The following is a 22,851-nucleotide window of genomic DNA, read 5'->3' on the forward strand; positions in this document are numbered from 1 at the left end:
GTCCTGCCATCCTCATAGCATGGCACACAGGGAGCTTCTGCTGCCAGCAGCCTCGGCCAGGCCTTCTGCTGTGTTGGGACTGGGTTTTGAGGAACAACCTCACCACCTTCCTCTGAGATTTATGCAGAGATGATGCAGGAGAATGCAGGATTGAGCCATTCCATGCTCTGCCTGTCTCTGGCTGTACCCACAGAGATGCTAGCACATGAGTTATGAAAGGGCAAATAATGAGTTGCATCCAGAATTCTATGTGAATTACTAGGAAGCAGAACAACACAAATCAATTTGACATGTTAACATGCTGATCTCAGAACCACTTCCTCTTCTTAGATATTCCACTAGCAATCCACATAAATTTTGGTAGAAGTGCTGACCCCTTGTATGTCATGCTGCAGAAACCAGTAACTCCTAGACTGGGAAGAAAGTAAGAGTTTGACATTGCACTCAATTTCTAATGTCATCATTCTTTGTTTCCTGGAGGAAGAACTATATTCCTTTTTACTGTCCTGGAGTATACTTGTCCATCTTTAAATTATTTGGTTAGTTTAGTTACTTAAAACAGGATTCACCCTTAAAATCTAACAGCTTGCATCATTCCACATGTAGTCAGCAAGAGATAAACACTTTCCCAGATGACATCTTTCTTAAGACATTGGGTCTTAAACAAACAATCTTCTGGAAGCCTGTCTTGCAGAGCATATTAACAGAGATAAAACAGAGTCAGATTAATCCATCCCTAAAGTAATGATAGATAAAACATTGTTGGCAGTTGATTAAAAATGTTTTTGTTTTCATGACCAGTATAACCCTCTCTTTTTCACCTCTCTGACTTCCTGCTGAAGTATAGTCTAAAGTATTTGTCACACAGTCCTGGTACCTGGGAGGGATAACTTGCAAGACTGTTGTCCCCTGCACTCTTGGACTAATCCTAATTTTTTGTTTAAGGATACATTAAGTTAAGTGCCTGCTGTAAGATGGACAGTAGATGCTAGATAAAACTTGTTTTATCCACCTTGCCTGAAGAACTGAAAAGGAACTATCCTAGTTGCAGATGCCTACATTTAGTTAGAAGAATCCTACTTCAGGCTGGGCTGTGTCTGGGTGAATTCTGGCAGGGAGAGGGAGGGCAAGAGGAGATTTCTAACCTTCTTCCCCACCTCCATTCAAGTCAGTTGTCACTGTGTTTCCTCAAGATGTGTTGTCCACACAAATTCTTGTTGGTATTCCCTCCTTATTCAATGCTCAGTTTATAAAGAATTTGCATTGGAAGAAGTGGAGTAATGATTGAAACTTATCCCTTATTTGTGGTCAGAGGGAACAGCTATTTGCATGTGCATTTTCAGAATTAAAATGAGTCTAATCTCTCATGCATGGACTAGCTATGAACATGTATGAACTCGTGTAGTCAACACATCTCAAAGAAACACAGTTATTCTAAGGTAAGTAATTATGTTTCCAGATAATAAATCATGTAGTGATTAGTAATCTGGAAGTCAGATCTAATATGAAAACTACTTCACTAGATATGATAAAGACATGTGAGCTTGATAATAGTTCTAAGTACATCTTGTATTCCTACATGTGTGGCTCACTGTTCTCTCTGGACTTTCTGCCTGCTTTCCTTTATTTTATTTTGCTTTTTTTCTTTTCTTTTTCCTTGCTGCTTGTTTTCCCATTTGTTTCATATTGCTAGGAACTTCAAGCAATCCCAACTTTTGTCATTTCTTTTATGAAATTTAAGGTAAGGGTGTATGCTCAGAATAATTGCTTGAATTTGACCTTCCATGGTTCTCTTTTTTCATCCTACCCTTATTTGACTTTAGATTTTGGGGGTGTTAATGTGCATTAGTTTGCTAACTTTGAGTTTAACTTTCCTGAAAAGCAATACATTAACATGATGAATCTAGGAATGCTCTCTTACATGAGCTGACCCTAACAGCTTAATACTTAATTTTGCAAATAACAGAAATATTATGGAAAAGAAAGTCAGCATTCCTATAATAAATCCCAGACTATGCTCTTGTTTTTTTTAAGTATAGATATAAACATTAAATTAATAGATTATAGTTCAGTGTTTCTACATATCTCATTTTAGATGGATACTTTTGTATGTCTTTAGGTATATAGAGTAGATAGAGTGTATGCTTGTGTAAATGATGTATGTGGCTTGTGGGTAGGAAGGAGAGTATTCATCTGTAATTGTGTGATGTACTGCTCCTTTTTCACCTAAATTATTATATTTTTTAAAATATGCATTTTTAACCATCCTAGACTTTTAGATACTTCTGATTTTCTAGTATTAACTGAGAGAAGTTCAGAAACCTAACACAGAGTGTGTGAAACGAGCATTCAGAGGTGAACCTGAAAGACTGCAGAAGTGGGTATATTGTGAAATGAATAGCAGGTGTCACTGCAGTCAGTCAAAACTGTTTATAACTTGACCTGATCCAACTAATTGTTCAAATTCCACATTCTTGGGGTTTTTTTGGCTGGGATTTTTTTTTTTTTTTTTTTGCTAAATAAATATATAAAATAGATTATTTTAAAGTAACTAGGATCAAGGGTTCGTCTTTGTCTCACATTATGTATATCTAACTAGTGATGCAAATATTTATACTGAGAGCAGAATTACTCCTATATTCTCAATCCATTCAAGCAAACTCAAACAAGTTTGGAAGCCTTTGATGGGACTTTCTAAATCCTTAGCCTTACACAGCCCCAGTACATTGCTTCTTAAGCCAGAGGAGATTTGAAATGGTAAAACTCTGCTGATTTCCTTATCATGGTATAAATTTAGCTGTACTTAAAGCTCACCCCCTCAAAGTATTTCTGATGTAAAGTCTTTCTCTTCTTGTGCTTTGATGAGCAAGTAATTCAGAAGATAAACCTGTCATCTCTGACATTTTTATGCCAGCAGAGTTCCCCAGTATAAGAGGTATTTCCTGAGCAGCAGTTGCAAAAATAGCTTTCTGAGCTTTTCCAGGGATTTAGTCTACTTCTGCAGCTAGTCATTAATAGTTCATCCCTGAAGGTGATGCCTGGCTCAGCATTCACCCTGTGTCTGTGATACCACTGCCAGGGAGTGAATTTCAGTAACCTATATATATATCCAGTAACTTATAGATATAAGCCAGAGTTTTCAAAATGAACAGCATATTCAGTTGAATCTATATATAAACATTTTTGAAGGGACTCCATTTTCTCAGTACTTATGCAATGCAATGGTTAAATGTCCCTGAAAAACATACTTAAGCTTTTTTGATTTAAAAGGTAATATTTGAAAATTCTAGTGTCTGTGCCTGAGAATTTGATCAGTATACCTTGTTTATACTTACATGTTAGGGAACTAATTAAGTCCATAATTAAGATTTTCATTATATTTTAAGCTCTTCAAACCCTACAGTATTCTGTGTTATGAAATTTTCAAATTAACTCTGGTATATCAGTTAATAAAATAATATTTTGATCTTGAGTTTGGGCTGAAAACTTTCTTTGCAAATTTAAAGTGCACTCCATTATCACATCAGAACTCAAACTTTTCTCTCTAAATACCTTCTTTGATGCTCCTTGTCAACTGAGTGCTCCAGTTCTGTTCATCTCTACAAATATGTGAACATTCATGGAATTGTGTAAGGATAAATTAATATTTAGAAATGCTGCTTGGAAGTACTATACTGAGTAAATGACAGGATTTTAGATAAATTCAAATAAATGGATCAGAGATCAACAGTCCTCATGCTGGAGAAAGCACAAATATTTATATTTATTCTAGATAACTTCTGTTTGGTGGTCTGTCTTCTGGTCTGCATCCTACTTCAGATGGTAGACTTTAGAAGATAGTTTATGTATCTGTGAGAATGTAATTTTGATTTTTTTTATTAAGAGTAAGAATACTAGGCACTAATGAAAGTCTTTTTTCAAGAATGATAGTTCACTAAATTTGGTGGGTGTTGATGACAAGCACCTTGGTGTCTAAAAAAGTGAATGTCTTTTGTTGATTACGTAAACTGAGACTTTAAAGGGCTTTAGTATCAACCAAGGACCACAAAATCTAATTTGCAGGTGGTAAGTGATGTACTGAACTGGAAACCTGTGACAACATATGAATAAATAAATAAATAAAAGATTCATTGTGCCTTGCTGCACAATGTAATTTATAGCATCCAGTTAGGTGGTTGCTGAAGCATCTACATCTTTTGCAATTTAAGTGATCAAAATTTCCCTAAATAAATAGTTTTTAAACAAAGAAGGCTAAGTGCTACCTGTTAATTTGGTATCAGAGAAACCATATGTGGTCTGAGAGAGCTGAGGCTGCTCCTGTGTTATCTTCAGGTACCATAGAAGTATTCTTAATCCCAGAGATACTCTATTTCAAAACCATTTGGTCAGAATGGGTTTTAAATTTAAATTTTTAACTGATAAAGTAATCTTGCAAAATACCTGTTTTGCTCAGATTGCTGTCTGAATTGTTGCAGGCGTATAGATGCTCTGTCAAAGTCTTTCCTTAAGGAATATGAGGAATATAAAGCAGTATTTTATGAAACTGAATTTTATAGTGTGAATTAGAAGTAATATACAGAGCATTGGGGCACACTTCTTCCCTTCATGACTTCAAGAATATCTTACTGAAATTTTCAGTCAGTAAGATTGCTCTAGTGTTTTCAATCCATTAAAATGCACAGTTTAGCATTGCTTTTATGGAGCTGGCAGCTAAATACTAATAGAGATCTCAACAGTCTCACTAAAGTTATAGAATAGAACAAATTTAATACCAAAGTTCTTTTTTCATGGCTGAATGGGTTAAGATACTCTCTTTTTTATATTCTGCTTGGCTGGAATAGACGATCTTAGAGGTCTTTTCTAACCTAAATGATTCTATCATTTTCCTCAGAGGGGGCTAGTCATGAATTTGTTGGCTTTCTTAAAGAATCTTGATGTTATATTCACACACACAGACAAGAGGAATAGAAATTTTATTCTCCTTCTCTGTATTTAAATTATTTGAAAATTTGGAAGTGCTGGGAGTTTTGGCTTCTTGGGACACCAAGGAAAACCCAGTATTACAGGTAGCTGGAGCAGGGACGTGTTTTATCTGTGCTATACTGGTTCTGAAGTATCAGCCTGTGTGGGTCAGAAGACAGGAGCATGAGCTACAGAGAATTTTGTTCCAGCACAACTGCTCTAACAGCATATTAACCTCTCTGCAACTACCTGGCTGTCAGGATAACTGTGATAATTGCAAATCTGTTGTGCAAACTATGTCCAACCAGCTACCACTGTTCTGAGTCTCAGTGAAAGAATTAGTAGAAATACATCAAAGATTTCTTTCTTATCTGAGCCGCTCCTTTCCTTGGCTGAAATGAAGCAATAGCTTTATATTTTAAAAATTATTAAGAGGAAGCTATATTTTACTTATTTTAGGCAGCTTTCAAAGAAAGGAACCATAAATTGGCTTCTTTCCACTGTCAGGTTCATTTTTTAAAAGACAGTACTTTGTTTCTTAAATGCAGGCAGTGATTACTTTTTTTTTACCCCATGGTCCAGTTTTTCTTCTCCCATGTAATGCTTCAAGTGTGACTCATTTTAGGTGATTAGCTTATATGATTTGTTATTTGTATATTTCTGACAAATTTGGCAGTAATAGGGCTTCTTTGGTTTCAAAAAGTAGCTTGTGATTAACAGCCAACACACCTGGTTCATTGTTTGGGAATCAGGGACACTTGTATCCTACTTGACTGGTCTGCTTACACAGTGCATAGAATACTTTCTGTTTCCTGATAACCTCTGCTTATTACTTGCTCACAGACCTGAGACTTTCTGTTAGTGTTTTTCTGCCCATTGCCAAGTCAGTGAGTTTTGCAGAGAACTTTTCAGCCTTGCAAAGCTGCAGTGCCATGACAGACTGAAGTGGTAAACTGTAAAACAAATATGTTTTTCTTCAAAGCCATAAAATGACATAGAGGGAAAAGAAATTTTAATATATACTTGTGTTTGTTTTCTTTCTTTCTTTCTTTCTTTCTTTCTTTCTTTCTTTCTTTCTTTCTTTCTTTCTTTCTTTCTTTCTTTCTTTCTTTCTTTCTTTCTTTCTTTCTTTTCATTTTCCATGTTAAAATATTCTAAATATTTTGCTTACTTCTGAACTTGGAGTTGATATCAAGGATTACCCTGAAGTCAATCAGACAATAACTTTTCTTTTCAGCAATAGCAGACCAGCTAATAAAATGGTGGTAAAAGATTTAAAAATCCTTTCCTGTCTCAGCTCAATTAACTTTTACTGAAAATTGACTTCACTAATCTATTGAAGGCTAAAATTAGTTGTTAAGATATCTTTAAAGAACGTCATGTTAATTTAACATCAGATGAAAACTGCTGATAATATCTCTGACACTGCAATGTTCCCGCTCATCATGATATCACTCCTGTAAGACTCGTGTCTAGTTGCTGACTTCTCTCAGACTGAGAAAATGCTTTTCAGTTAGACTGTAAGAAGGTAAATTCTAAGATAATTGGGCACATTTGCTTTCACTACAACTAATGACCTTGACTTGCTATAGAGATAATTTCTGGACTACATCTGACAGCTCTACTAAAAGGCTACAATGGGTTTTTTTTTAATGCGTGGTTGTACTACATCATAGAAGGAAGACAGACTGATGCTAAGAGACCTAAAAGTGTGGGCAGAACAATTTGAAAGAGACATAGCCCGAGCACAGGTGGCAGAAACAAGCTTACAAGAGAAGTATCAGGTAAGCAGCAGGGAAATTACGTATGATAACAAGTCTTTGTCATCACTATGTGTAACAGGTAGTGCAGTATTTTTGCAGTCTGTATATAGGAGAGTCACTATAGTATTGTTTAAAGAAATAAGGACACAAAGTGTCTTGCCTGTTATTGGTGGAGGAGTTACAATGTCAGCTCCAGTTTTGCTACGTGGGACAGTGCACAGATGGTTTGCCTAAGACAGAGCTTTTCCCAGCAGTGTGAAGGACTGTCCTAGTTAGAAGAGAGCATGTGTCTGTGCCATCCCTCCAGATCCTGCATGATTTAGCTCAGATAGGAGGCATGGCTGAAGGCTGGATGAGGTGACAGGTGGAGAGGACAGGACTTAAGAGTTTTATTTTCATCTGCTCTCTCAAAGGTTAATGTCTAAATCAGAAATACAAAACATGGCTTAAATTTTCCCCTGAAGCTTGACTGTTTTCTAAATGCAGCCACTATCCCAAGTAGCATTAAATCCAATTACAATTTATCTGATCAATTATTATCTCATTTCATATATGTTTCAGAATCTGATAGCTGAAGGGAAATACAAAAGTCCTATCTATATATAAATAAAAAATATACAAGTAAATATAAAAGTTAACTGCTATTCCTCTTTGGGAAATATTAGGACAGCTATCAATATAAAATTTCCATAGGTTATGGTAATCCATAAATGTTAAAGAATTTAACTCCTTCACTCTCTACTGCAATTGATTTGGTTTTCTCTTTGTGCAGTCATTTAAGCATTTCAGAGTACAATATGAGGTAAAAAGGAAACAGTTTGAACTTGCAACCCAGTCAGTAAGGAAAGATGGTAAATTATCACTTGATCAAGCTGTGGTGAAGCAAGCATGGGAGAGAGTTACTTCCAGGGTAAGTTGAAAATCATTGTGCTATATATTTTTTATTAAATGTAGAGTGGAATTTAAAACCATTTAAACACCTGTTTGCTATTGATTTTATTAGGCATTAGGAACCTAAAAGTGGACCAAATTTCTGGCACTGCTGAATTATTTTGCATTTGTTTTGAAAATATTTACTGCACTATGATCTTTAATATTGCTCTCAGATAGAATATGAACTTGAAGAAAAAGACTATACTTTGAGATTTCCATTTACTTGAAAGAGTGGTAACAGTGCTTAGACAAGTTCAAGACATTGTTAATAGAAAGAAAAGCATACACAATGCCACTTCCAAACCCAATGTTCCTATTTAAATTGCTAGTTATTTGAGAAATTCTAATACAACATTTTTTAATATAACTAAAAAAAATATGTGCAATAGTGAATACTTTACCAATAAATGAGGTTTTAATTATTTTTTTACCCATTTTCAATAGTAATAAATTATTTTTAGTATTTTTGATGGCAATTTTGAAAAACTGAATGAAAAATACTAAGAAAATTATACTGTTTGACCCAAATTAAAAGTTATTAAAACATTATTAATAGTGTATATCTGTATTGCATATATATATTTTATGTCATGGGATGCGTTTAAAATTATTCTGGAGTTATCTCATAATTTTCATTATGTTTTCATTCCCATAACTAGCACTGCCAATAAGACACAGTGTTCTATTGCTATATTCTCCCCTACACAGTCTTTTGAGACTCATGTGAACCTTACATATAAAAAGTATGGTCAAAATAGAGATACAAAGATTTTATGCAGGAGCATGAATTAAATAACATTGGCAGAAGAAGGTCTTCTATCCCTTTCTGAGCCTATTAACTGATGAAATTCCAGATATTTTGCTTCTCAATTGTTCCAGTTTATTTGTGATAATTCTGTAACTCAATTACCATTCAGAAAGGGAAATACATAAATCAGCAAATTCTTGTAGAGATGTTGTTGCCTGTGAGAATGCTGTAATTTCCAAACTCATGTGGAATAATATACTTAGATTTATGTCTCAATTATACTCTGCTTTTTATCAATGTACTTGTATTATTTAGCAAGGGAGGAATTTCAGGCTTTTCCTTTTACTTCCTAGATGCTTGATTGGCACATACACCTTGATAAATCCCTTCCTGCACCTTTGGGTACCATAGGTGCTTGGCTCTACAGGGCAGAGTCAGCTCTGAGGGAAGAAGTAACTGTTCAGCAAGCTCATGAGGAAACAGCAAACACAATACACAGGAAGCTTGAACAACATAAGGTAGAGATGCATTTGTTCTGTGCCTTACCCTCCCTTGCTTTCACAGCTTGAAATGATCCATACTCTGCAAAGATAATTATTTCTGTTTTCTGTGGGTTATGTTGTCCTGTTGGTGGCTAAAGGTTGGTGTCTTCTCATGACAGAGAACTGTGATATCTGTGTATCTTGCAACCATTATTCAGAATGGCTTTCAAATGTTTTTGCTTCTTCTAAATGACGTATATCAGCTATTACTATTTTTAATTTCTATGGTAAAATTCTGTAGGGAGCTCATAATATTGGGTGCATTGTTCAACTAGTATGAATTAATTGGTTGAAACAGGATAAAGGGAATAAATGCATGCACTAACTTGGTGTGCTGATAGTGCAGGTGACATTGATGGGGGGAGAAAATGAAAATGAAGTGGATTTTGATAGTGTTGTGATGACAGATAGCATGATAGTCATCTGTGATGGCAGATAACATGCTGTGGTAAACAGGAAATTTTCCAGATGAATGTAAATAATTGTACCATCATTCTTTGCTGAGTCCAAGTTCTCATTTAAAACCAAAATGTTGAGGTTTTTTTCTGTGGATTTGCATAATATGCATGTGAAAATGTATTGGTGAAAAAATATGCTGGTGAGATGATAAAAGAAACTGAACCAGTAAATGAAAGGGAAAAGATGATACAGAGAAAGGCAGTACTTGAGGCTGTATTGTTTTATAATGCTTTTTTTCCTCCTCTACCACTACTATCTCAAAACTTTTCTTGTGAATTTCTTATTTTTTGTGTTTAGAATATGGGTAGGGTTTTTTCATCAAAAAGCAATGTTATATCATGAAAAGCTGAGAAGTTTCATGGTCATCTGATTACTTTTTATTAGAAAAATTGTAGCTCTTCTAATTTTAGTAGTAACTAATTAAATTTTAAAAAAACAATGTTAAAATCTGTAAGGAAGATGCAGATTTTTTCAGGGTCTTGTCTCCTGTAATGCTAAATTTCATTAACTTTCTTGGTAGCATCAAACATTTCAGGATTCACAGGATTTGACATTTGTTTTTAAAAAAAATTAACAAGTCAAACACTCTTTTGTTCTTAGAATGTGAACACTGTAGATCTTCTTTTGATACATTCATAAGAAGTACATAAGACTTACCCTAAGCTGTTTTCTATTTGCATCAGAAATGCTGTTGTGAGGGATTTCCATGCCAACAAATAAACTTTGATTTAGGTTAATCTGTGCCAGGGGAGTTTTCCCATGGGAGTGGGATAGAAAAAGCTTCAAGAGAAGCAGAAATAATTCTATATGTTCCTGAAGTTTGTTTTGTTGCTCAGATTTGAATTGATTAATCTGAATGTGCTACTGGATAGTACCAGAAATGCATTCATGATTTTGTTTTTTTCAATAATGTTTCCTTGTTGCCTTCTGGTTTGTTTGTTTGTTTGAATTTGTTCAGATGACATCATTGCTTCCTTTTTATCTTTGTCTCATCTGACAATGGATTTTTTTAGTGAACTTTATAGCTTATGGCTATTTTGAATTTAGTACAAAATGTACCAGCTTATTTGGACAAATCTTGTGCAATCAGGCAAGCATCTATGCTTATTTTAGTTGATATTGCTACTAAGATCCAGGATTTAAGGGCAATGTCTGTTTTTGTTGAGGGTCATTTCCCAGAGCAGGGTTTCATTTTATGAGAATGCTGTGCATAAGTTTTCATGAGCTCCTGTTGATGTGGGATGAAACTACTGTGATTTGTTTTAACTCACCAGTGCATGTTAGGAGTATCCCTATGCATCCTTTGCATCCCTTGTATGGCAAGGTCTCAAATGCAGCTGAGATACCTGTTCCAAACGTTTCCTTTATGTGAGACTATGTCAGGAGTTTTCACCATGATAAAATCAGCACATCACCTGCATCTGAGAAAGCCTAGCTCATTTCTCTTCACAGCAGGATGTTGGCTGAAGCAGAAAACAATGAAAACCCAGGTGGGTTGATGGGGATAGTGGGGCCATTTGGTGAGCTGAGCCAGAGAATTTCCACAGAAATTCCTCCTGCGCAAACACTGGGATTTGGCTGGGGAGAAGCCCTTCCTTGGCACATAGGAATAAATACATATGTAAGATCTGTACAGAAACCTGCATTTTGTTCCCTGAGGTGAGAGAGAGGGGCAACCTTTGTACGATCTTCTTTGCTAGCAAGGTTCTGAGCACCTTGTGCTAGCAGCTGTCTGTCTGCAGTAAAAAAAAAATCACCATTCTGTGCCCTCTCAGCTGCTCTCGGGGGACTTCCGTGTTACTGCTAACAGCATCTCTTCAAAGACTGCTGCCAGTCATTCATTTCAATATGTAATCTCCAGGAAGCCGTTTGAAGCGGTGTTGCTTAGTTACAGTTGAAGTGTGCTCTGCTGTAGGGGTTTCACTGGTACAGTTCAGATCGCAGGAATACGGGTCGGGTACCACATTCCGCAGTCGCTCGTGCAGTACTGAGACAGCCATCCTGAAGTCTTTTGATGGTGAGAGAGCAAAAAGTTTACTAAATATGGAATATGTGCTTAGAAAAGGAGCTATAGATCTTCTACCTATATATAGTAGAGCGATTAGTGCTTAAAATTTCAGTCTATACTTAGCAAAGGTTAGTATCTGTTATAAAGATTTAAAGAGTAAATTTAGGAGGCTTATGCTTTTGGGATGTTAGCATATTGGCAGACTGAATTTCAGAGATTATTTAATACAGTTAAGGGTTCTTGTTTTGTTAAACCTTTTGCAGTGCATCCTGTTTTAAAATCCTAATTGTTTGACATGGCTGTAACAGAGCTTCACATAAGGGGGCTCCCTGTGCAAATGTTTAAGTTGATGTAAATGCTTATGTAGTATGCCTTACCTTGCATGGAAATGTGAGAGCACGATCAAATAGTTAACTACATTGAGTCATCGGAGCCGGCTTAAAATTGTGCTTATTAGTTGGATAGCCTACTGTGAGCCTTTTCTCTCCCTCTCCTCCCTCCCCCCACTCTCTCAATATCTCTCTCTTTCTTAAAATCCAATCAGGATCTGCTGAAAAACATAGATGGTCACAAAAAGGCATTCCATGAAATCCACAGGACCAGGTCTGTTAATGGCGTGCCTGTTCCACATGACCAGTTAGAGGATATGGCAGACAGGTAAGGCTTTCAATCTGAAATAAAAAGCTTCTGTGCATGAAGGAGAGCCTGTTTGCTTTTTTATCTGTTTATGTAGGGATCACTGTCTAGTTACATTTCTCAGTGGTAAACTGAGATGGATGGAAAAACCTCCTAGAAAATACATAAAAATATACTGAAAAACCTGATGCTTTTAAGATTGATGAGAATCAAAATAAGCAATAGATTTTGGATGGGAATACTTTTTTTTATACTGATCCTGTTATTACTTGTCCCTGGAAAAAATGTTATATAACAGCCAGGATGCATGTGAAAAAAAAAAGAAAAATGACTTTGCAAAACTTAGTAACAGAAGTGAATTGATGTTTTCTATGATAAAAAAGAAATGTAATTCATTTGTTGTTCAAGAGCTGTCATCACACAAAATTAAATATTTGTCTGAATGAGGTGAAAGATTAGAAAAATATCCAAACTGTAACTAAAGCTTTCAGTCTCTCCTGCAAAAATGAATGTTGCTGTATTTTACTATACTGTGATTCATTTCATAGGTTTAATTTCGTTGTCTCTTCATCTGAGCTCCATCTGTTGAAGATGGAGTTTCTGGAACTGAAGTACCGTCTACTGTCACTCTTAGTCTTTGCAGAATCAAAGTTAAAATCATGGATTATCAAATACGGAAGGCGAGAGTCCGTGGAACTGCTTCTTCAAAATTATATTGTAAGTTGGGGTTGTCTTCTTTTCGTACCTATTTTTGAAATATTCATATTTAAGTTTTCTAGAATTATATAAAAGAACAAACAGATATCACATTTGTCAGTCATCAACTTTATGACTGCATTCCTATGGAATATATCTTCAGTGGTGAATCTGTCTTACCCATGGACAAACTTAGTCAAAAGGCTAAAAGTAAAAATTATTCTCTTTCCATCATTTTTTGAAAAAGAGAAGTACTATTCCACCTGCTGTTCAGTAATTAATTTAGCAAGCGCATCTGGAGGTTCCAAATCCTAGATTTTTGCTTCCTTTTTATAGCAATTCCAAAGAAGTTAATTACATCTTATACACCTGGATAGAAGCACTTTATAGTGACTATACACAGCTTAAGAGTTAAAGACAGAGGAAGTTTTTGGCATGCATTTCCACACAGTATTTTTTACAGTCTTCCAAAAGATTAATAAAAAAGAATGTTATTTTACCTCCATATACTTGTTTAATATACTATACCTATATGGGAGTAATATTATTTTAAAGAGTGATTTTTCTTTTCCTACTCAGCACTAATATATTTAGTCTGGAAATAGTTTGCTCCAGCTCTGTATTAGCCATTTACAATGTTTAGGAACAGAAACCATTGACTTACAAGCGTTCATTGATAAATTCTTTTTCAGTGTTATGTTGCTGTATCTTTTTAAATTTGCACGTGCAGTGCCAAGTGTAGGTAGAATGATAGAACTGCTGCACTTCTACATTAGGGCATGAAGGATTCTTTGAAAAGCAGTGCTGGTCTAAATATTTTTTCCCTTCTATCTAATCCATGTGGGGAAAATTCCACACAAAAATTAAGTCTGAAAAGAACTAATACACTAATGGAACTATTCAGAGACAGGTAAATGAGCAGAGAAAACTATCGATATCCCCACTTCATTGAAAACTTCAAACAGTGAAATCTGGATGAAATTCTCACTCTTCAAAGTGACAATTTCTGTATGTAAACTTTAGCAGTTAGGAATACACAAAAATTCAGTAGTCAGTTTAACCTTGTTTTTTAGACAAGCTTTACAAAATTTAGATAATTATATGAATTCCTTAGTTTGCTGGAGTGATGTGCGATAACTAGGATTGTAGTCCTATTTTTTATTCTTTAAGACTGTAAAAAAATACTATAAGATGACAAGGGAAATAATAAAAGAAGTGGATAACTTGAATTTTCAGGGCTTCTTTGGTGACTTTTTAATTTTTTTTCCTTTAGAATGAACATGAAGTTGTTAACTTGTATATTAGTTTGCAAGTGCCTCAGCTGTTCTTGTAATTCATACCACTGATGCTGCAATGGTGTTTAAGGAAGATGCTTCCTTGCATTATTTTTGAAACTGTATAACATCAAAATGAGGACATCAGGACAGGAGGATAAATAAATCTCATTTTCATTCTTGATGGCCTTGACTTCTGGCTCCTTTAAAATGTGATGGAAAGGGAACTTATTTGCTTTGGCTTACCTGGGACCGGTTTTCTAGGCCTGAGGGACAAGCATTACTCTTCCAGTATATTAGGAGTCTTACTTAGCAAAGCTATAGTCAGTATGTTATAGTCAGAGTGACTATATTAGCAGGAGATAAAAATGTAAGTTTGTTTGTCTGCCAAAACAGACTGGGGAATGTCAGCATTCTAGGAACATGCGTAATTAGGATCTGGATAAAACACATGCCTGGAAAATATTTATGTACTGTAGCTTAAAAATAAAAGTGGTGATTTTTACTTAATATATTTTCACCCGTCTGTCATACACCAGAACTAAAGGTCAGCACAGATTATACACCATCAACTTGAATAATCAACTGTACCAAATTCCAGTCATGGAGATATTAGGTACAGTGATCCACGGATTTGAACCCATGGAACTGTGTTGTAGCACTGCTATGTTAGCACTTTTCATATGCTATACTGGTTTGGGAAAGCTGCTTATTTGCTTCAAGGAGACTTTTCAGGGGGTAGACAATATTAATCAGTAAAATATTTATTAAATTTTTGAAAATATTTCAGATACCTCTTGATATTAGTGTTATGTACATTTTTTTTGCTCTTCTGTGTAAAGTCATGGAGATTTTGGTTCAGGTTAAAATGTCTGCATGGCTTTGGCAAAACTGAAATCATGAGTCTGTCATGATAAAGCCTGTAGGTTTTCATACATGGCAGATTTTGTTTTAACAGGAGAGCAGAGAAAAAGTGTGATTGCTCTTGACTTCTAGTTTCCTTGGTTATAAACACAGTTCTAAATTACCTACTAGATAGCTGTTGTAACCTGACATGGCAACCGTCAAAGGTTTTAAATATAAGCGTTCTAGGTATATACTGGTAGAATTATTTTTAAGTGCTTTTTTCATGTTATATAATATGGGTCAATGAACACAAAAGATCTGATTCTCCTGTTCAAAATACATTGAACTTAAACTTCATTTGACACCTGGTTTAATCAAAATCACACTTGTCTGATTTTGTCTATCCTGGCATTCCAAAGCTTGTATAGACATATGTGGGGTATGCATTCCTTAATTTTGTAATTTGTAGCTGCTGAGGGGTGGGATGTGGCATAAATTATAGAACCATTCCAAATTCTACCTTTCTCTTCCTGTTTTAACACTGGTAATGCAAGATATAATGTGCTTGCATAATGTAGAGCTATAATTTTCTAAAGGAAATAACATTTATGAAAGACATTTCTAAAAAAGTCACTTTCATTTGCCATAAGGGATAAAGAGGCATAAATGTCAGAGGCATAACTTTTTTACCAAAATATTTCCAGATAATTTATTCATCACACTATAACACATCACAGAGCTAAACTATCACTCACAAAGGAACAGCACTGTGCCACACTTTGGAAAAGCAGCACCTCTTAATGCAGGGTTTCCATGATCTTACTTTTTGTCAGTTGCAAAGGAGGTAACGAAAAACTGAATAATAAAGCAAAAGTTTTTAATCTATTAAGATGTAACCTGTTTTTCTGAGAAGGCTTAGTACAGAAAGAATTGGATTTGATTTTTGTGGTGATATATGTGAAGAAAAGTTTCTGTTTTATTTAAATTATTCCACTTAGTTTTGACTATAAAACAGTTTCCATTAAACAACTTTTTAGTTACTCAGTTTCTGTACATTCTAAGTATCCTGTGCTAGTGATTTCCAGCAAGACAGTAAATAAGAAAACTTCAAATAACCTTTCCATGTGGAAATCAAAAAAATCTGGTTTTGAAATTATATACTCTGCTGTACCATTAAATTGAAAAGGTGACATTTGTATGCTATTTGATAATTATGGTATTAAAAATATTATTTTATAATGATGAAAATATGAATGAAGGGATAATGAAGTTAAATATTGTCATCAGTATCCTGATGTAATTTCATATAAATTATTGCTTATCCTAATACCCATCTTTATTTTATCAGTTACAATTTTTTTTCTTTTCAGTCTGTTATTGAAAATAGTAAGTTCTTTGAGCAGTATGAAGTTACCTACCAGATCTTGAAACGAGCAGCTGAAATGTATGCCAAAGCAAATGGCTCAGGTAAATGTCTATATTTCTTTTGTCACTAGCATGTAACACCTGGTCCAGAGCAGCCTGCTGCTTCTGAATCTCTAGAGGAGGGTGATCGTATTCAGACTTCTTCCTGAGAGAAGCCCATTGTCCATGCTAGATCTTAGATTATTTCAGTGTTGTTAATTGGGATAAAAAATTGTGACAGAAACCACATTAGGAGTAGGGAAAATAGTGTTCTAGTGCCTGGAAATGCTCCCTGGCTTCACTTAATTTAAGAGAAAAAGGCAACTGGGAGTTGGTCCCAGTATAGTAGTTGCAAAATTATCCCACGGTTTATTGGAGGTTCTTCATTAACTTTGAAAACATACAAGAGGAACTCAAATGGTAGTTGCAGTATGGACATACATGAGAAATAATATGTAGCTGATTCAACAGCTGCCTCTTGTCATTTTTGAATACTGCTGAGTTCAGTGAGAATTCGAGGGCAGTATTTGACCTAGATAATTACAGACATGAGATCACTTTAATCTGTAACACAATAATGTCTTTGGAGGATTGCTGCAGCTACTGCTAAGGGAGGGAGAAAATGGATACCTTTGTTGTTGTGAAATTTAAATTGATAGTGACACCTATATTTTACAAAAGTAAACATTTTTTCAAGGTATTCTTACAAAGAACGAAAGTCACAGATTTATTCAATGCTATTAATAAAATCCAGTAACAAATTATTTTCTAAAGAATGAATACTAACATATATGAATTCAGCAATAGCAAATCAAATTAGCTAAAAACTCTTTAAAACAAATATAATCTTCATATTTTGCAATGTCTCAGCATTTGCTTGGTTTTTTTTCTTCTCTCTATTTTCCACTAGAGTGAGAACACATTTTTTCCTTTCTTGCCAGGTAGAAAACACTAAATATTGAATGTCAAAAATTAGCAGCAGTTTGGTTTCAAAGTCAATGGCAGGAAGATCAGAATTTCATTCCATACTTTTCAATGTAGATATAATATGTGTTTTTATATTATGTAACTCTCATTTTCTGCTATTTTTAAGTCAAGCGTGTCTCTTGATTTCTTTTATTGCAGATTTGAAATGAACACCACACACAATATGCAGTGTTACTGTTTTAATTTAGCATTCATTTTATGTACTTTCCAAAGTCTTTAATTCACACATTTAATTTCTCAGTCATGATCTTGTGCTAAAATTGGGCTATGAACTGAACATTCGTATATAAAAGCCTACTGAAATAAAAGTTCCAGTAAAATAACATTCCCTGATGACAGTGAATAAGCATGATATAAAGTTAATCTTTACAGAAATGGTAATGAAACAAAATAATCAATGTCTTTCCTGTATCTCAGTGGAAGAGGTTGAGAATGTGATGAAATTCATGAGTGACACCACAGCTCAGTGGAGGAACCTCTCAGTAGAGGTGAGAAGTGTAAGAAGCATGCTGGAAGAAGTAATTGCTAATTGGGACAGATACAGCAGCACTGTGGCAGGTCTACAAGCTTGGCTTGAAGATGCTGAAAAAATGCTGAATCAGCCTGAACATTCCAAAAAGGTATGCACTCATATGGCTTTTTCGTAAATTGTGAAACACGATAATTTTTTTCATTTGCTTAGGTTTTGCTCAGACTTGTGACATCCTCTCTTCATTCAACATAGGAGTTTTAGTGTCTTCTTGTATAGCACCTAGAGACAAATACATATATACACAAATACATATATACACAATGAAGAAAGCCTCATCTGTGGCACCATGGCTAGAGACATCTTTGACATGAATATAGGGCAACAGAATTGCTCAGAGATAGGAATGTTGCATGATTCACTCAAAGGCAAATACAGCTCTTAGCCAAAGTGAGTAATCATGGACTACCTATAAAGACATTTCCAATTATTTTTCTAGATGACAGATTTCAATATTCATTGCCTTCGAAGACCAGTATTATTAATATGTGTTGTTATATTTGATGGCTGATTAATTAACCCATTTCCCTGGCATTTCAGAAATACTTTAGGCAATTGATTTTGGGGACCTGCAGTTATAAAGATAGTTCTGTAATTCTTTTTCTGTTGTAATGTTTAGAGTAGTGAAGCACTAAGATATATGTTTGTAAACCTGCAATAATAATGTGGAACGACTTGAATATTCCTGTGTTTAATAGGTGCTGAATTTGCACCTAATCCCAGTGTAATTCCAGCTCTTAACACTGAAATAGGGTTCTCATAGGCAGTAAGATGGCAAACTGACATTAGGTCAGGAATGAGCATTTCATGTTACGTGAAAAAATGGTATATGTTTTTCTAAGGTTTGTTAGTTCAAACTGATGTAAATTAATGGAATGCACTTTTTAAATAAAAATAAACCAGTGAAAAAAACAGTCTGGCATAATATAGATTCGAACAATTATTAGTGGACAGGAAGGATGATTTATGCAGATCAAGATGATCTTAGATACTGGTGTATGTTTTTTGTAAATAATTGGACAATGATTAAAATGAAATAGTTTTAAATCCATGTAATAAAATCAAATCCATGTAATAAAATCAAAACATTTACTTTTCTGTTTAGATGTATAAATTTATCTTCTAAGATTTTCAAAGCAGAAGTTTGAACATACCCATGCAGTACATAGTTGCTTTTTGTTTCTAAGTCCAACAAGTAATTATTTTCATTCTGATATCTGATATCAAAAATTTCAAGAAATCTTGTTGAAAACTTTAGACATGAAGCTTTATTCTTCCCAAAATGCTATTTTTTTTCTTAAAAATACATTGGCTCAAACCTGTTAAAGGTTACTGAGTGGTAGCATCTGTCTGTAGACTGAGATAAATATTTTAAAAGTTACTTCTACGTTTAAAGTTGAATTTAGCTCTCCACAGCAATAATGTTCACTTAGATAGTTCCAGGGATAGGTCTGATGTAGCGGTTTTGATAGTTGATTATTAAAACCAAAATCAATTCTTAAAGTGGTTTGTAAAATTAATTGTCTTACAGCCATGAACAAAAACCATCTGGAATACCAGGTGAAGGTGATAACTATTATTTGGAATATGGTGTAAAACATTCTTAAACATTTCAGAATATTTTTTCTGTAAACCCACAAAAATATCAGCAATATGATACAAAATTGCTCATTTGCAAACCTTACCTGTATTACTTAAAGCCTCTATATTCTATCCTAGGCAAATACCACAGCAGCCCTTCATCATGCTGTCATGCTTTCTTCTTCTTTCCATTATCTCTGCATCATTTCCAGACCTGCATATATCACTGTTTGATTTGGAAAAGAAAGTGGCCTGTTGGCTTTCTCATTGGCCTCAGTTTTCAGAAACCTTACTGTGAACCTGTAACACTGAAGATCTTGCAAAAGAAAAAAACATCAGTATGCACTTGGATTTTTCAAAGTGTTCCTTCTACAACTCCTTCATTTACTTCCAGTACCTCTTAAGCACTTTCCATAGTTTCATTCTAACTGCATCCTCCCACACTTTTCTCACATAGCTATATCAAAAAGGTTTAGAGAGCTTCTAGATCTCATGTAGTGACTTCCTTAAAAAGAGCTGCACTGTTTTAATTGAGAATTATGTGTGCTTCCCAGTACCTTCCAAACTTGTTTAAATTTAACACATCTTAGGTTGGCTTCTGAAATGGAGACCCTTCCCAGTCAGTCAGCTGACCAGCACCGGATTCAGTAGACTTTATTTCTTTTGAATGTGCTCATAAAGGTTAGCCTTTCTACAGAGCAAGGAGGTTCCTCCACTGCAAGTGGAAAAAGATTCAAACTACAGATGCAGTTTACTGAGCTGATAAAATTTATTCATCAATACATCAGTACAGAGCACCTGAATCCTATTGATCTCAGCTTTAAGGAACAGAAACACTATGTGTTGTTCAATTCTCTCAAGATATTTGACCTACTGGTCAAATACAATCACGTGACTTTTTCTTTTATCTGAACTTCTTTTAATATGTGGATGAGTTCTGACAAATATAGTTTCAGAACTGTATCTCTGAAACTTGGGGTGGCTGGCAGTGTGATTAGATAGGAATTTTTCTCTTGTACCATTGAGCAAAGGACGGTATTAGACTGTCACATGGAAGGCGAATGGTTTTGGAATTATAGGGTAGTTTGGTAGTTGTAAACAAAATGGATCACTGCCCCCTCCTAAATCCAGAGGATCAGGTAGCATGGTTCAGCTTTTAATCCTTCTGATTACTCTTTCTCCCCTGGAGGAAGACATCGTCATGATTCAGTCTGTTTGGAACAGCCTGTGCCGTTCATTGAATTGTGCATTGTTTGGGAGAAGGGTAGCAGGGACAAGCCATGTCAGAGAAGATGTGGACAATCATGAGCCAGTGATTGAGTCCTGTTTTGTTTACTGATATAGGTATAGAGCCCAGGGATACCTGCCTTAGGAGCAATTGCCCATTTTCTGGAAGAGAGAAAGGGAATGGAGGGAATTGGTTTTTGCCTTCTCTACCAGTTTATGTGAATGTACCTGCCTACAAGATGTATACAGTCTATTAGGCTATCTCAGTGAGGGGAAAAAATCGCTGGCAACTGTCTCTTTCCCCTCTGTGCTCACCTGCTCTGAGTTAGGAGGAGGAAATGATTAAAAAAATCAGTCTTCACTGGTCTTCTGAGAGGCCAGACCTTGGAAAGATGCATGGAGTTCACAGCAGGGGGAGGACCTCTCCACAGCCTGTACATGGCTGGATTTACTATCAGCCCACACTGTTTAAGGACAACATAGAAAATACATGAGCCCTTACAGCATTTTCCGTTCTGGAGCTTTGTCTTAAGGAGGAGTTTCATTAGTTTAACTGAAGCCACTCACTAGAGTAAAATGAGCAGTAAGTAAACTGGCAGTAATTTTTAATTCCACAGGTTATATTCACAGACATTAAAATTCTGTTAAGGCATATTTAATGTGAAGAGCGTCAGAGGATAATTGTTCAACAAGGTTTGTATCAAGTCATGAGTGGGTAATTAAGTTTTAGTTTTATGATTTAAGATAAAGATTAATTGAGAAAGTTTTGGAACTGTGTTTTCATTTTCTTCTTCAGGATTTCTTCCGGCACTTACCTCATTGGATCCAACAGCACACAGCCATGAATGATGCTGGTAATTTTCTAATTGAAACATGTGATGAGACCATTTCCAGAGATCTTAAACAGCAGCTTCTGTTGCTAAATGGAAGATGGAGAGAATTGTTTATGCAAGTTAAGCAGGTAAGTGATTTTGCCATTCTTACTTCTAAATATTTACTTTTTCATTTCCAGGCAAGCAAGACATATTACCCTGTTAGCGGGACTATAGGACAGCTTTCTAAAGTGCCTAATCATTCATCAGTATTTAAATTAGAAATTACTTCCTGATAGTAATATATTGTATTTGGACTCATGTTTTATTTACCTTTTTGGTTATACAGCTATTTTGGGGTGGATGAGGGGACATTTTCAACTAGTATAAGCTGTAGTTTTTCATCATAGCCACCTGTTTTGACACAGTGAATGTTATTTATACATAACTTCTGTTCTATGAAGAAAATGACCGGTTTTCAGCACGTATTGATACTGTAAAAGCTCTGTAAAGTTAAACAATGAAAATGGTGAAAATTATTATTTTCACTACTCTTTGATGAATGCTCCTTCCAGTTATTATATTACAGCCATAAGCAGGGACAATAATTAATTTAATTAATTAAATTTTTTCCCCATTTCAGTCAGACTTTACTTCTATCTTGCGTACAAGCAGGCTCTGATAGGAAATGAATAAACTTACATAAGAGATTCAGCTGATACAAAAAGAATTGTGGTTTCTATATTTGCTCTTTTAAAATCAAAGAGAAGACATGATCTTAATTACACAGAACTATTTCACACATTTTCTAACTCATAAACATGTTAGAAAATATCTTTGTCCTTGTCAATATACATCTATCAATATTGTCCCCTTTCAGTGATTTTAAATAGCAGTTGCCTGTTGAAGGTACTGAATCTGTTTTCTTTACTGGCATTATTACCTCCTATACAGTCAAGTTAAAAGGAAAAGCAAAAAATGAGTGTCTCTCTTCTATTGTAAGTTTTCCAGACTGTTGACAAGAATGTTCTCAAGCTTTACTTGCTGATGCTATTTAGGGTGATTCACTGATGTAAATGTCTCTTCCGCTACTTATGCAGCTTCTTTCATATGCTGGCTATGTGGGTTTTTTTACCTCACAGGCTTTTTTACCATTTCTGTCACGCAGCTCTTTCTACTTTCTAAGGCATGTGTTTCCCCTTCCCCCACCCAGCATTCTTTTATTAAGATTTCCTTTATTCTTTAGCTTTTCTAGGCTTTTCATATTCTATTTTCGTTGCTGAATTTTCAAAATTGATATTGTAGGTAGTGAGAAATGAATTGAACTGATGATTCTGGGGTACAAAAAAACAAGTCTGGCATTCCCCTGAGCTATAAAGAGGCTGACCTCCTCTATACATGCTGTTAATCATAGCGTCATTACTATTGAAACTAATGCAGATGA

The 22,851-nt window shown here is 35.1% G+C and overlaps 1 protein-coding gene across 20 annotated transcripts in view; it reads left to right on the top strand.

Moving 5' to 3' along the window:
• The window catches only part of SYNE1 (spectrin repeat containing nuclear envelope protein 1), a 290,658-nt gene that overhangs the window by 67,313 nt on the left and 200,494 nt on the right, over window positions 1-22,851 (top strand). For 19 of the 20 annotated variants that reach the window (XM_077782169.1, XM_077782171.1, XM_077782168.1 and 16 more), the window contains 8 exons: window positions 6,639-6,746; window positions 7,498-7,635; window positions 8,760-8,924; window positions 11,960-12,072; window positions 12,600-12,768; window positions 16,238-16,334; window positions 17,676-17,878; window positions 21,392-21,556. In XM_077782169.1, coding sequence (XP_077638295.1) covers window positions 6,639-6,746; window positions 7,498-7,635; window positions 8,760-8,924; window positions 11,960-12,072; window positions 12,600-12,768; window positions 16,238-16,334; window positions 17,676-17,878; window positions 21,392-21,556 — 1,158 coding nt within the window. Of the gene's footprint in view, window positions 1-6,638; window positions 6,747-7,497; window positions 7,636-8,759; window positions 8,925-11,282; window positions 11,425-11,959; window positions 12,073-12,599; window positions 12,769-16,237; window positions 16,335-17,675; window positions 17,879-21,391; window positions 21,557-22,851 lie in introns of those variants that run through there. The other variant, XM_077782186.1, reaches the window with a different exon arrangement.

This window comes from Lonchura striata, chromosome 3, assembly GCF_046129695.1.
Source record: "Lonchura striata isolate bLonStr1 chromosome 3, bLonStr1.mat, whole genome shotgun sequence".
Taxonomy (NCBI): Eukaryota; Metazoa; Chordata; class Aves; order Passeriformes; family Estrildidae; genus Lonchura; species Lonchura striata.